Here is a 12,359-nt window from a genome sequence, read left to right on the forward strand (position 1 = left end):
ACGTTCGGCGAGATATTTACACCCCCAGTATAGGGGTGTGTATAGGATTCGGTCCATGTGTTTGTTTGTTTGTGTTCGCATATAGATCTCAAGAATGAACGGACCGATCGTCACCAAACTTGGTGAACAGGTTCTATACATTCCTGAGACGGTCCTTACAAAAATTGGGACCAGTCAAACACACGGTTAGGGAGTTATTGGATTCGGTCCATGTGTTTGTTTGTTTGTTTGTGTTCGCATATAGATCTCAAGAATGAACGGACCGATCGTCACCAAACTTGGTGAACAGGTTCTATACATTCCTGAGACGGTCCTTACAAAAATTGGGACCAGTCAAACACACGGTTAGGGAGTTATTGGTGGATTAAAATTATACAAGGACTTATAGAGGGACATCTTAATGGTCAAAGGGAAATAACCATTCTCACTCAGTCACTGCCACCAACTGAGAAGGTTATTTCCCTTTGACGGGGGTGTTTTTCCTACCTCGGAGGAATTTCTTGTTATTTCTCGGAGTCAACTTTGTGCAGACTCTCTTCGCGAATTCGGTGTCCGAACACCCCCGTGTGCACACATGCGCACGAAAAAGTTCCCACGTTCACAGCGAAAGTCTCAGGGCTTGGAAAACACGAAGACACGCATGCATCATCTCTCGTCTCTGATTATCATGATCGTATTTCGATACTTTGACGAGACAAAACCAATGCTGGTGTGTCGAAGAAGACAGCCACAGCGGGCTTGTTCGAATCAAAGTATCACACCATATCTTCAGCGTATTACCAATACCTGTCCCAATATAGACCAGTTGGCCTAAGAGGACGTTAAACCCTAATAGTCAGTCAGTCAGTCTTCGTGCAGCAACAGAGGCTGGAGAGAAATTGCCGCGCGTCGTGTGAAACCGCGAGCATCCTCGTTTTTGCAAGCCACGCGCAAGCTTGGGAGAGTACATTCATTCTGCTGCACTTTGATAGTACTACCGTTACATTTTAACTTACAATCATTGGATTTTTGTGTGGCGGAGTTTGCACCTGTAGTGATGGTTTTGTGTTATGTGTAAGTTCAGCTTTTTTTTTTTATGTTTTAATCTCTCTCACTTCGTAAACTGTTTAACAGGAGAGAAAAACAACAACTTGATTGAAGTATTTTCATCGAAACTATATATATTGATATCTGTTTTCGATAAGACAGAAATAGGAAATTATTTTAGTTTGTCATGGACTCATGAATATATCTCTCTCAGAAAACCTTTACGTATCCACGTAACTTCTCACATGTTACACAAAGTGCTATACGAATCGTTCAATAGTATCTGATCAGTTTTCACTTTTGTCCATTACTGTTTGCTGGTAAAACAGGTCACGATTAAAATGAATCCAATATTAGTAATGCTTTGATTTATATCTTCCAATCTCGTGTAGATTACGGGTTTCGATTTCAGCTATAGCTGACGGCATGTATCCTTCTGCCTCACTTCAGTCGGTGATACAAAAGGTTAAACGGCGGTTCTTTTGAAGCGACGGGAGATAATTGAATCGGAGCAGGTACGAGCAAATAAAGTTCTCTTTGTGCTTTCAGCATTCAAAGAAATCGTCGTTCCTTTGGCCATGGATTTTTTTCTTTTGTAGACGATATTTTATCAACTGATCGTTTGCCGACTGCAAATCGTGAAGTATAAATGAACCATAGGATGTGATTTTGACTGGCCCACGCTTTGCTTTTGTTTAGCTTGCCGGGCCGTGCGATAAGCTTACCTGTGCAATAACATGAAAACGTTCGACCGTGTCGGCTGAGCTACTACAGATGCAGATGCTACCATGAGTGGCAGCTTTCTGTTTCTTTTAGCAAACATTAAATGAAATCGATGAAAACACAATTACTTTTTACCCGCAGTATTATTATTTTTTCAGGAAGAACAAAACGGTTAGGTAGGGCTGTGACGTTGATAAATTGAAGCCTGCTGTGACATGAGTTTCTCAACTGAATTGACACGACTCTTTGTTTTATTGTTGTTGTTTTAAATTATGTTTGAATATTGTTTTTATATGATGTAATTATCATTATGCAACAGTAAATCTGCATTTAATGTACAGGTAACCGTCGACTCATTCGCTTGCGTGTACGTATAATTTTTTAAACAAAAATACACAAAAGAAGAGTGTGTGTCTCGTATACATGTATCGTGTATTAACGTGATATGACAGATGATACCTCTACCCCGCACTGTCTCTCCTTTCTCTGCCCCATCTCTCTTTCTTTCTCTTTGGCGTGTGACCGCGCGCGCGCGGGTATCTGTGTGTATGTGTGTGTGTGATTGTGTGTTCGTTCTGCCCAATTGTCTAAAATGTTCATTCAGCTGTAGTGACATTTCTTTATGTTTTCTCTTTTACAGTACACGAGCCACCACAACCGACATGGATACAGTAGGCAAAAACAGCCAGAGGCCTTAGAGGCTCGACGCGGACGCTAGCCACATGAAACATCAAGACATCGTGGCAGCTGTGCGTGACAAACACTGCCTTTGAACATCTGCACCATGATCATCAGACGTCTTTTTGTGTGATATTTGTGACACTTTTACGAAACGTGTGATTCTGGGCGTTTCACGTGACATTTCCGGAAGGCGGCGAGATCTCCGCTTATTGGCTTTACCCGTGACTCTAACGCGACATTCCCACGTTCTTCTATCACCCTCCTCGTCACACTGGCTCCCGTTTTCTCCAGGAGCATTCTTTCTGGAAGTGGTTGGAACCCGAGTTTCTGAGATAGCTGTTCGGTTTGATACTGTGGCTCCCACCTCATCATGTCTGTCTCGCATAGATGACCCACAGAAGCTGTTCTTGACTGGAACGTAGAATGAAACAAACCTGTATCTCACCCAGCCCAAAAGAGTCTAGCAGTCTCCTTTTCCCACCCAAGCCGATCTGTTTGCATCAAAGAGCATTCCAGCTCTAAATCTCAAGCCTTGGTCCCATCCCGCCCAAAGTAGCTTCCACTTCACCAAAAAGCAGTCTTCTCCAGCCTTGTCCAACCTTGTCCAAGGATGCTTCGGTTCTGGAGTCTGCAGCGGTTCCGCCTGGGCCGCGTCATCGTGGTGCTAGTACTGACAGTGGTGCTGCTGCAGCTGATCCACATGATGCTGCTGACGCGGCTGGAGGCGCAGGAGGGGGCGCAGCACGGCAGGACGGCGGGAGGGACTGCGGCAGGGGTGCCCGTGGGACGGCAGCTGCAAGGGCGCACCGTCAAGAACGTCATCGCCGAGATGCACGAGCGCGTGGCAAATTCGTACAGGTTGGATAGATTTCTGTGTGTGTGTGCGTGTGTGTGTGTGTGTGTGTGTGTGTGTGTGTGTGTGTGTGTGTGTGTGTGTGTGTTTTGGTTGCTGCAATGAGATATTCGAACAAACATCTTGAATTGTAATCGTATAATTTTGTGACTGTCCATTTGAGGGATTTAAAAAAAAATCTCTCTTTCTCTCCATCTCAACGGACCATTCAGTTCCCGAATAAACCAGAAGATACGATGACATCGTGACGAAGAAAGACAGAAAAAGTTTCCCCACTGCTTCTGGCTTTTACCATTCTTAATTTCCCAAAGTAATCCAGACATATCATTAACAACTAGAAATAGATAAAAACTCATCCATACCTAAACGGTTCTTAGATGGAAATGGTAAAAGTACACATGTGAAAAGTACACTGCCGCCCTACTTTTTAATTTCCACGGGGTGGTCTTTTTTTGACACTGGAAACTGGGTGAGACTGGCGCGATTATAATAGTTTGTTCAAAATGCCAGAAATAAGCCATGCCATATTGCCAGAAAGCTGGGAGGAATTACCTATCCATGTTAAATGTCGTAAAAATTGTTCCTCAGCAGACGAGAGCTGTTTTTTTGTGCGTGTGGTTTCGCACGATCACACGGGCTCTGCCTGTATTTCATAACCAGGGGAGAATTAAGGTAAACAGCGGTGTTGTCTGGTTTGCGGAAAAGCGACTTCAGAAGAATGCCAGGAATGGTATGGTGTTATTCTTGATAACTGATGCCGTGCGGTAAAGTTGTATTTATGTTAAAGGGCAGATGCTGTCTAAATTTGGGTTTTAAAAGGCTAAACAATTTCAATTATACACAGGTAGACAGGCAAATCGAGGGACTCTCTCTCTCTCTCTCTCTCTCTCTCTCTCTCTCTCTCTCTCTCTCTCTCTCTCTCTCTCTCTCTCTCTCTCTCTCTCTCTCTCTCTCTCTCTCTCTCTCTCTCTCGCTCTCTCGCTCTCTCTCCCTTTAATTATTCTAACTGGCGCGATTTAAGCAAGACAATTAATAATTTGAGTGGTAAGGGGCAAAGGATTTGCACATGAAAATTGTTTGTTGCGAAAATATGAAAGGTGATCTCAGTCTTTATCGCAACCTTTTTGTTTTTATCTGTAACTGAAAAAATGTCATGCTGACGCCCTGTTGCCGTTTGTAAGACCGCTCCGGAACGTATGACATCTGTTTCGTGTTTTTTTTTCAGACTGGACAAAAGTGGCACCTATCACATCATCGACAACTTCCTGACGTCAGAGCACGTGGTGCTGGAGAACGCGCATGACGTCACCATCGTGACGCAGTGTACCGCCAATCACCTGCACCACCTCATCGAGCTGAGCGAGCGCTGGAAAGGACCCGTGGCCGTGGCCGTCTTCACCTTCGACGACGACTTCAACCACGCCATCGACAGCATATTGTATCACCACTTCTGCTCAGACAGTGTGTTCAAGTACGTGACGTTTCACTTGGTCTTCCCCATCAGCAGGACACCCAGAGACCTGGCTGGGGCGGCCAAGGCAGCAGAGACCAGGCTGTCATGTTCCCATCCCCCCGTGTCCCCCTCCTCACAACAACAGGGCCAGGCCAAGAACTACGCCCTGGAGGGGATCGAGTACCCCCACAACGTGCTGAGGAACCTGGCCGTCAACTACGTGCAGACGCGCTACGTCTTTGTGGTGGACGTGGACATGCTCCCGTCCGAGGACCTGAGGGTGCAGTTTCAGAAGCTTCTGGCTCGCTCAGAGTCGGAGAACAGGACCGCCACCAAGACGGCCTACGTTGTGCCTTCCTTCGAGGTGAAGCAGGGAGTCGCCTTGCCGTCCAACAAAGGTGAACTCCTCAGGACCTGGGAGACGTGGTCGGCCAGGCCCTTCTACAGTGAGTTGTGTGCTAAGTGTCAGCGGCCCACGGACTTTGAGCGCTGGAAAGGCTTGTCGAAGGGTAAGGAGCTGAGGATAGGCTATACCCTGGAGTGGACCGACCCTTGGGAGCCGTTCTACATCACCAAGGCCTCCCTGCCTCTGTACGATGAGAGGTTCAAGCAGTACGGCTTCAACAGGATTAGTCAGGTGGGTTTTGATTGTTTTTGTAAATGTGTTGTCGTGTCTGTTTTTGTTTATTTGTTTGTGTGTATGTTTGTTTGTTTGTTTGTTTGTTTGTTTGATTTTTTTATTTTGATGTTTCTATTGTTGCTTCTGTATTTGTATTTTTGTTAGATATCGGTTCTTTGTCGCTGGTTTTGTGTTCTAAATGCTTTTCGTTTGTTTCTGTAACTGTAAGATGTAGGCCCTACATGCGGTAGTTGTGTTGAGTCAATTGTGAAATGTGTGTGTGTGTGTGTGTGAGTGTGTGTGCGCGCGTGCGTGCGTGTGTGTTTAGTGCGTGCGTGCGTGCGATAATGCGGATTGGTCACCTGACTCTCCGTGTGCGTGCTTTTGTGTCAGTCTGTCCGTCATAATAAATATTATTACAAACACAGCCAAGGAGTCCGTCCTTCTACCCACACTGCCCACCCCCGACCACCACCCAAAGCTCCCCCGGATGTCATTAGACCACCCCCTTCATGTAAGGCAAAGGGGACTTCTGATCCACACGATAAAACACTTCAACACCAGCCTATTCCACGCCATTCGCTTTCGTCTCATCGCGCCACCTGTGCTTCCACGCGTGGGAGCGGCTTCACTAGATTGGTGCCGGGCCAGGTTAATGAAGTGTGAAGGAAAACACACCTGACCCGATTGCAGAGTAAAAAGCGAACAGTCTGGTAGAATCTGTATTCTTGGGAGTCTTTTGTATGCTTTACCGTCCCTTCTTCTCGCAAAAGTAACAAACGCATGCTTTGGTCGATTGATTTGGTTGGATACATTCGCTGCTAAAAACAGATTTCACAATAAAAATTATCAGAAGTGATAAATACTGTTTATTGGAATTTCGATTTATATATATATATGTCTATGAACAAAACTCATTAACGGAAAGGTCGCTGAAAACGATATCTGACTTTCTTTTTTTTTTACACACAAATTACGTGCAATGAGAACAGAAGAGAGAGAAGTGGTTCAAAGAACATATAATGGAGAAAATAAACAGGTAAAAGTCTTTGTCCGGAAAAGTAAATGGCTGCAATGAAAGAAAAATGTAATCGTATAATGTACTTGGTAACAGTATCAAGTTAACAAACATACTTTTCAACAATCTAATCATCGGATATACACCTTTCAGCGTAGCAGTTATTACAATGCAGCAGCTCATCATATATATATATCTCTCCGTGAGATGCGTTTCCGACAACATACAGTGGGCTATTTCATAAGACTTACACATTTGGAATTGCTCTCCACTCGTGTCGTTATTTGAAGAGCTCAGTCTGCAAAACCAAAGACTAGAGTGTCTTGTCTTTGGTCAAACCGAGCCACTCTGCTGTCATGCACTCTTCCTGCATCTTGATTGAGTTGTGCAGCCGCAGGGATTGAAGTTACCCGTACCTGCATCATTACCAGGTGTGCTCAGGTGCTTGGGAAACAGGGGAGGTGTGATGATTAACGAGCTGTGCCAGAGTAATGGGGAGGGAGTGGTGAGGGGGTTTGGGGGAAAAACAGGGAGATGAGAGAAAGAGTACGTGGAACCCTGGGAGATGTTCGCGAAAGATTTTCAGGACTAGAATTTTGCCTTAAAAAGTTTTTCTTTTATTTTCCTTTCTTTCTTTCGTTTCTTCTCCCTCGCTTACTTGCGTTTTCCTTTGTTCGTTTGCCTGTAGTGCTTCAAGCGTATTGTAAAAGTGTTCAGTCAGTGCAATGCTAACGTTTCAACTGCCAACTGTGTTAACTGGTTTGATGGGTTGGAAGCTTCAGTCAAGTCAAGAAGGTGTTTACTTTGTGATGCACACCTGTATGTAGTGTTATACACAGCGGCTGCTCTCTTTGTCTCTGTCTGTCTAGAGCTGCATCTCCATTAATTTCTCTCCCCGTCTCTCGCTGTCAGTCTGTCTGTCTGTGTTTCTGTTTCTATCTCTGTGTGTCTGTCTGTATGTCTGTGTGTCTCTTTCTCTCTGTGTCTCTATCTCTGTATCTCTATCTCTGTATCTCTCTCTCTCTCTCTCTCTCTCTCTCTCTTTCTTTCTCCCCCCCCCCCCCCCTCTCTCTGCCTGTGCTAGAGCCGTTTTGTTGTTGTTGCTTTTTTTGTTTATTTAATTTGGTCTCTCTCGCTTCTTGTGTCACTAATTCTCTCTTGCCTGTTTGCATTTTTAATGTGCAGGATTGTATTCCTGTCGAGCGTTTCTGCTCAGTGCTGTGTATTCTTCCTCTAATGGGTTTTAGGCTGACTAGAATACAAGCTGTCCACTTGAATGCATCGATCTTTGTCGCTTTTCTCGATCTATTATAGCGGAAGCTGTGATGGTTACAGATTAACGTAGCATTGTGCAAATGAATGCAACCAATTTAATGTTTTGTTATTCATTTTCTCTCAGCGTCCATTGTACGTGTTTTTTTGGGTGTTTTTTTCTGTCTCTGGGGGCAGATCTAAAGGTTTATTGTCAGCATGAAGCAGCGTGTCTTTTTCCCAAAACATTATAGATCTAGACAATGGGAATTGGCGTGGTAAGTGGTTCAAATTAAAGTGCTTTAATTCTGAGAGAAAAAACTGTGTTCCCTTTTTGGCCAACAAAAAAACAAACAAACAAAACCCCTGAAAACAACTCTCCAGTGGGTTCAGCTGCGACCGTTGTGTATTTCAGCATCAAAACTGTTGACAAGCGATGTCAGTAAAGCAACTCCGCAAAAGCCATTTCCAGCAGTTTCTCGCCTTTTTCTAGTCAGAACACGCTTTCATAGTCAACCTTTTGATCTTAACAAACAAATCGATTAGTGCCCAGTGTAACTTAAGTGTGTGGTGTCTTAACCAATGGGGAGTTCAGCTCCATCGCCTGTCAACGACAAAGGGGGACTCGTGGAAAGCGAAAGGTTAATGGCAGTGTAACATGCCTGGATGGGTCTGTGATGCTTTATGCGGGAAGGGATTCATCCTTTAAACAAAACATATATATATATAGAGAGAGACAGACAGACAGAGACGGAGAAAGACGGAGAGAGAGAGAGAGACAGACAGACAGACAAACACAGAGAGAGGACAGACAGACGAAAAGAGACACAGACAAGACAGATAACCAGAGAGAGAGAGATAGACTCACACACACACACACACACACAAACACACACGCACGCATGTACTTAAGCACGCACGCACGCACGCACACACACGGACAGACGAACAAAGACACAGACAGACAGATAAACAGAGAGAGAGAGATAGACTCACACACACAAACACACACGCACGCACGTATGTACTTAAGCACGCACGCACACGCACACACACACACACACACACACACACAGAAGAAGGAGAACCAGAAGAAAATACGTGGGCATGGCAGTATTGTCTGCACTCAGTCCTGACACAATCCCAGATGACAATCTGGTGTTATCTCCAGCATTGTGAGAGCAAAAACGGTAGTTGGCGATGCATGGAATGCTAATTGTCTGGGTTTTTGTTTCACTCGCCAAGGCTATGAATCATGTATAAGCTTCCTGTCTGTCCGACGCTGTCAATATGTTTCTGGGAAGCTTGGAGCTGTGCTGTGTTGTACTCTAATTCAATAATTGGCCGCACTCTGTGCATTTTTACATTACACTGCCCTTTTTTTCCGTTGTGGCTTTTGAAATGTATGGTGTGAGTTCGTCTCGAGAGACAGAATTCAGACAAAGGAGAAGCATTCGTCCACGCGTTTGGGATAGGGATTGGATTACAAAAGTTTGATCTGTCACTGTCGCTGATATTGTGCGTGTATTTTTGCTGTGATTGTAAGTAACAATTAAAAGGCCGACGCGCGGTCTCTGAGGAGAGCGTCTTTGCGTGTGGGGAGGGGACAGTGTGGGGAGGGGACAGTGTGGGTTGGGAGTGGGACGGTGTTTAGGGTTGCCTTCATTCTGAACAAAAGATTTCAACAATAATGTGACCGGCGTATTAATCCGGGTCATAGGCGTGTGTTTCAGCAATATTGTGCGTGTGTGTGTGTGTGTGTGTGTGTGTGTGTGTGTGTGTGTGTGTGTGTGTGTGTGCGTGTGTGCGCGCGCAAGAACGCTTGTTGCCTTTTAGAGGTCTATTCTGCAACTTGATAATATATGCAATGAACACTTCAAGCTCAAAAATCTAAGCCCATCGTCTTAAACTGGCGACGACAGGTGAACAGCGACAGTTTTTTTTATGACCATGAGTCACACGTTAGCAAATCGGACACCTCGCGGCCACCCAGGCTAATGTAATCAACCCCACACTTGGCCCCATAACTCACACCAGATCTGGACAGCTATGGCCAGTGGCCATGGACTCGAGGACCATCATGACATCTGCTCTAGTATTTCATTTTCCCCTGGCATTACATACATGTACATACTGACTCTGCCACAGTGTCTAGATCCCTTCCCGGCTTTTCCGGCCCCTTTTGGAGGTCGCCCAAAATCAGACAATACGGAGTTTTAAAAGATTAAAGATAAAAGGAGGGAGTTTTTTGTGAAGAAAGGAAATTTATGCAAGTTATGAAGAGAAAAAAATCGGAGAAAACAGGGTATTGAGCGAGTGCGGAGCAAGATTTAATCGGAAGGTGTAACAAGTAGTTTGGTTCCACTGTATCCTCAAGTGAGCTGTACAAGGGTAAGATCGTTATGTATATCATCGTTAGTGTATCCGAGGGGAGCATACCTGGTATTTCACTTGCTTTGACGCCGGTTTCCAATACAGACGCAGGTGCTGGTGTCTGAAACGCGATCGTTGGTGCTTCAGTCATTGTCCGAACTGCTTAGAGCTGCTACGAGCAAAAGGGGAATAATTAAAGAGGATAGTCCCCTCTAAAAGGGTACTACTATTCTGTCTGAAGTAACGAAATCATTGTTTGTTGCAATCGCACTGCTCTGTTCTAGAGACTCTGAGCGTATGCATGGTTTTTTTTATGGAATGCCGATTGTGGGTTTGTTGAGATGCTGTTGAACTTTATTCCTTTGTCACATGGTAATATTCTGACGCTTTGCTACGAAGAAGAATAATCCGTTTTGAACAGCAAATGATGGTTTTAAAAAATCCTTCAAGTCTTCCATACTGAGTATCTTTTCTTTGCTTGGTGCATTTTCAAGAAGAATATAATTACCACACTGAAGAACTGAGTTGCTTTCAGTTATATTTCTGCAGTAGACTATTGTTTCGTGTCGTTGAGCGCTGGTACATGGCTGGAAGGAATAATGGTTCGCACATGCGTTCGTGCGACAGAAAGAACGCAAATAAGGAATGAAAAAGTTTTCTCTTTCAGTTCTTGTCCAACTCGCATAATTTATTATGTTTTTTGTGGGGGATAGCAGAGGATATAACAATGATTGTAAAATGTCCACAAACAGAGCGGCGCCGAAGTAGAATCTCGATGGAGAATCGAATCCGCGGCTGAGTCGTTTCAGCCCTAGCCCTTGAAAGTCTCCTGTTCAGTCATCTGGAGCAATAAATCAGCGATGCTTAGTAAGGCTGTAAAGCGCAGACAGGGGCCAATAGTAAATGGCACAAATAGGGCTTCCGGGCATTTCCAGCGAGAACCGTTTTGTACCAGATACCATCCTGTCTGGATGCAGGAAGTACATTACATATATGCGTAGTCAGGATTTCCCTGCCTTGGGTGGTGGGTGCTTCGTTTCCTGCACGTGGTGTGAATGATTGGAAATGGCGTTTACTGCCAGACACAAGCCAATGAAAGTTTAAAGTTTTTCTTGAAGGACATACATGTCGTAGGACATAGACTACGGGTGTGTGTGTGTGTGTGTGTGTGTGTGTGTGTGTGTGTGTGTGTATGTGTGTGTGTGTGTGTATGTGTGCAGTCTATAGTACAATGTGCACTTTCTGTTGCGAAGAATAACGAATGTCGGAATGTTTTACATTATAAGTAGTACGGTATTATTAAGATAATAAAGTCAACTAACTAATGTGTATGTGTAATGTCCATCCCGCACTTAGCTTATTGCCATCTCAAGGCACGTCTTGTAGCTTATTGCCATCTCAAGGCACGTCTTGTAGCTTATTGCCATCTCAAGGTACGTCTTGTCTATGGGAGAAATGTTTATAATCTGACCATTCTACCTTACCTTATACATTACCTTTCCCTACCTTACCTTACCAACGAATTACGCATGTCCTCCATGAGCAACAATATTATTAACATAATTCTCGTCTATTGAGGAAATGTTAATAACCTGACCCGGGTAGAATGAGACGAACGACATTATACCAAATGAACTCAGAATAAAATAACATTATCTCTCCCAGCCTCCGTGCATTTTCAAGTATTTACAAGCGCGAGGGGCTGCAAGATAAACTCACGCAGTTTCTGTTCCCCACATCTTTTTTTTCAACCAACCCTCTTATCCGAGTTTGTTGCCGCCTCAAGTTAACCTAAACCACCCCTGGAAGCCCACAAGGACTCATTGTTCATTCAAGAAGCTCATTTGGAGAGAACTTGTGAGCGCTTGCTGTGATGGAAAGATAGCGTTGGTGCCCCTGTTTATGTTGGCGTTCAGTGACGGGGGGCTATTTGGGGTCAATGGCTGACTGCAAATCTTCGACAGTTTCTGGTGTTGAGATGCGAGCTAGTTTGCATAAACGATCAGCTCTTTATGGCGAGGAGGAACGAGAAGTGGCGTGAATTTTGGCAGAATTATGCATTCCCTCGCCGCGGTTTTTGTTGTTGTAGATTTTTCTTTTTATTCATTCTCCGATGGCGTTTTAGAAGACTTGGTTTCATTTTTGGGGGGCCCCTCCTGTGCTTTTTTCCCCTCGTCCATCTTCGCTGTGATTTTTCTTCTCGTGGTTTTTGACAGTTTCATTCATTTTAGTCTTGGTTTGTTTATAGGTTTAAGCCGGCTTCCTTTCTTTTCCCTCTTGTTCTTTGTTGTTTTAATTTTTTTTATTGTTTCTTCTTGTTCTTATATTTTGTTAGTTTCTCATATTTTTCTGTTATATATAC

The 12,359-nt window shown here is 44.3% G+C and overlaps 1 protein-coding gene across 1 annotated transcript in view; it reads left to right on the plus strand.

Moving 5' to 3' along the window:
* The window catches only part of LOC138952453 (beta-1,4-glucuronyltransferase 1-like), a 142,845-nt gene that overhangs the window by 3,814 nt on the left and 126,672 nt on the right, over positions 1 to 12,359 (plus strand). Inside the window, exons 2-3 of the mRNA XM_070324128.1 lie at positions 2,390 to 3,288; positions 4,509 to 5,373. Of these exons, the coding sequence (XP_070180229.1) occupies positions 3,041 to 3,288; positions 4,509 to 5,373 (1,113 nt within the window). The 5' untranslated portion in view covers positions 2,390 to 3,040. The remainder of the gene's footprint in view (positions 1 to 2,389; positions 3,289 to 4,508; positions 5,374 to 12,359) is intronic.

The sequence above is a fragment of the Littorina saxatilis genome, linkage group LG17 (assembly GCF_037325665.1).
Source record: "Littorina saxatilis isolate snail1 linkage group LG17, US_GU_Lsax_2.0, whole genome shotgun sequence".
In the NCBI taxonomy this organism is placed as follows: Eukaryota; Metazoa; Mollusca; class Gastropoda; order Littorinimorpha; family Littorinidae; genus Littorina; species Littorina saxatilis.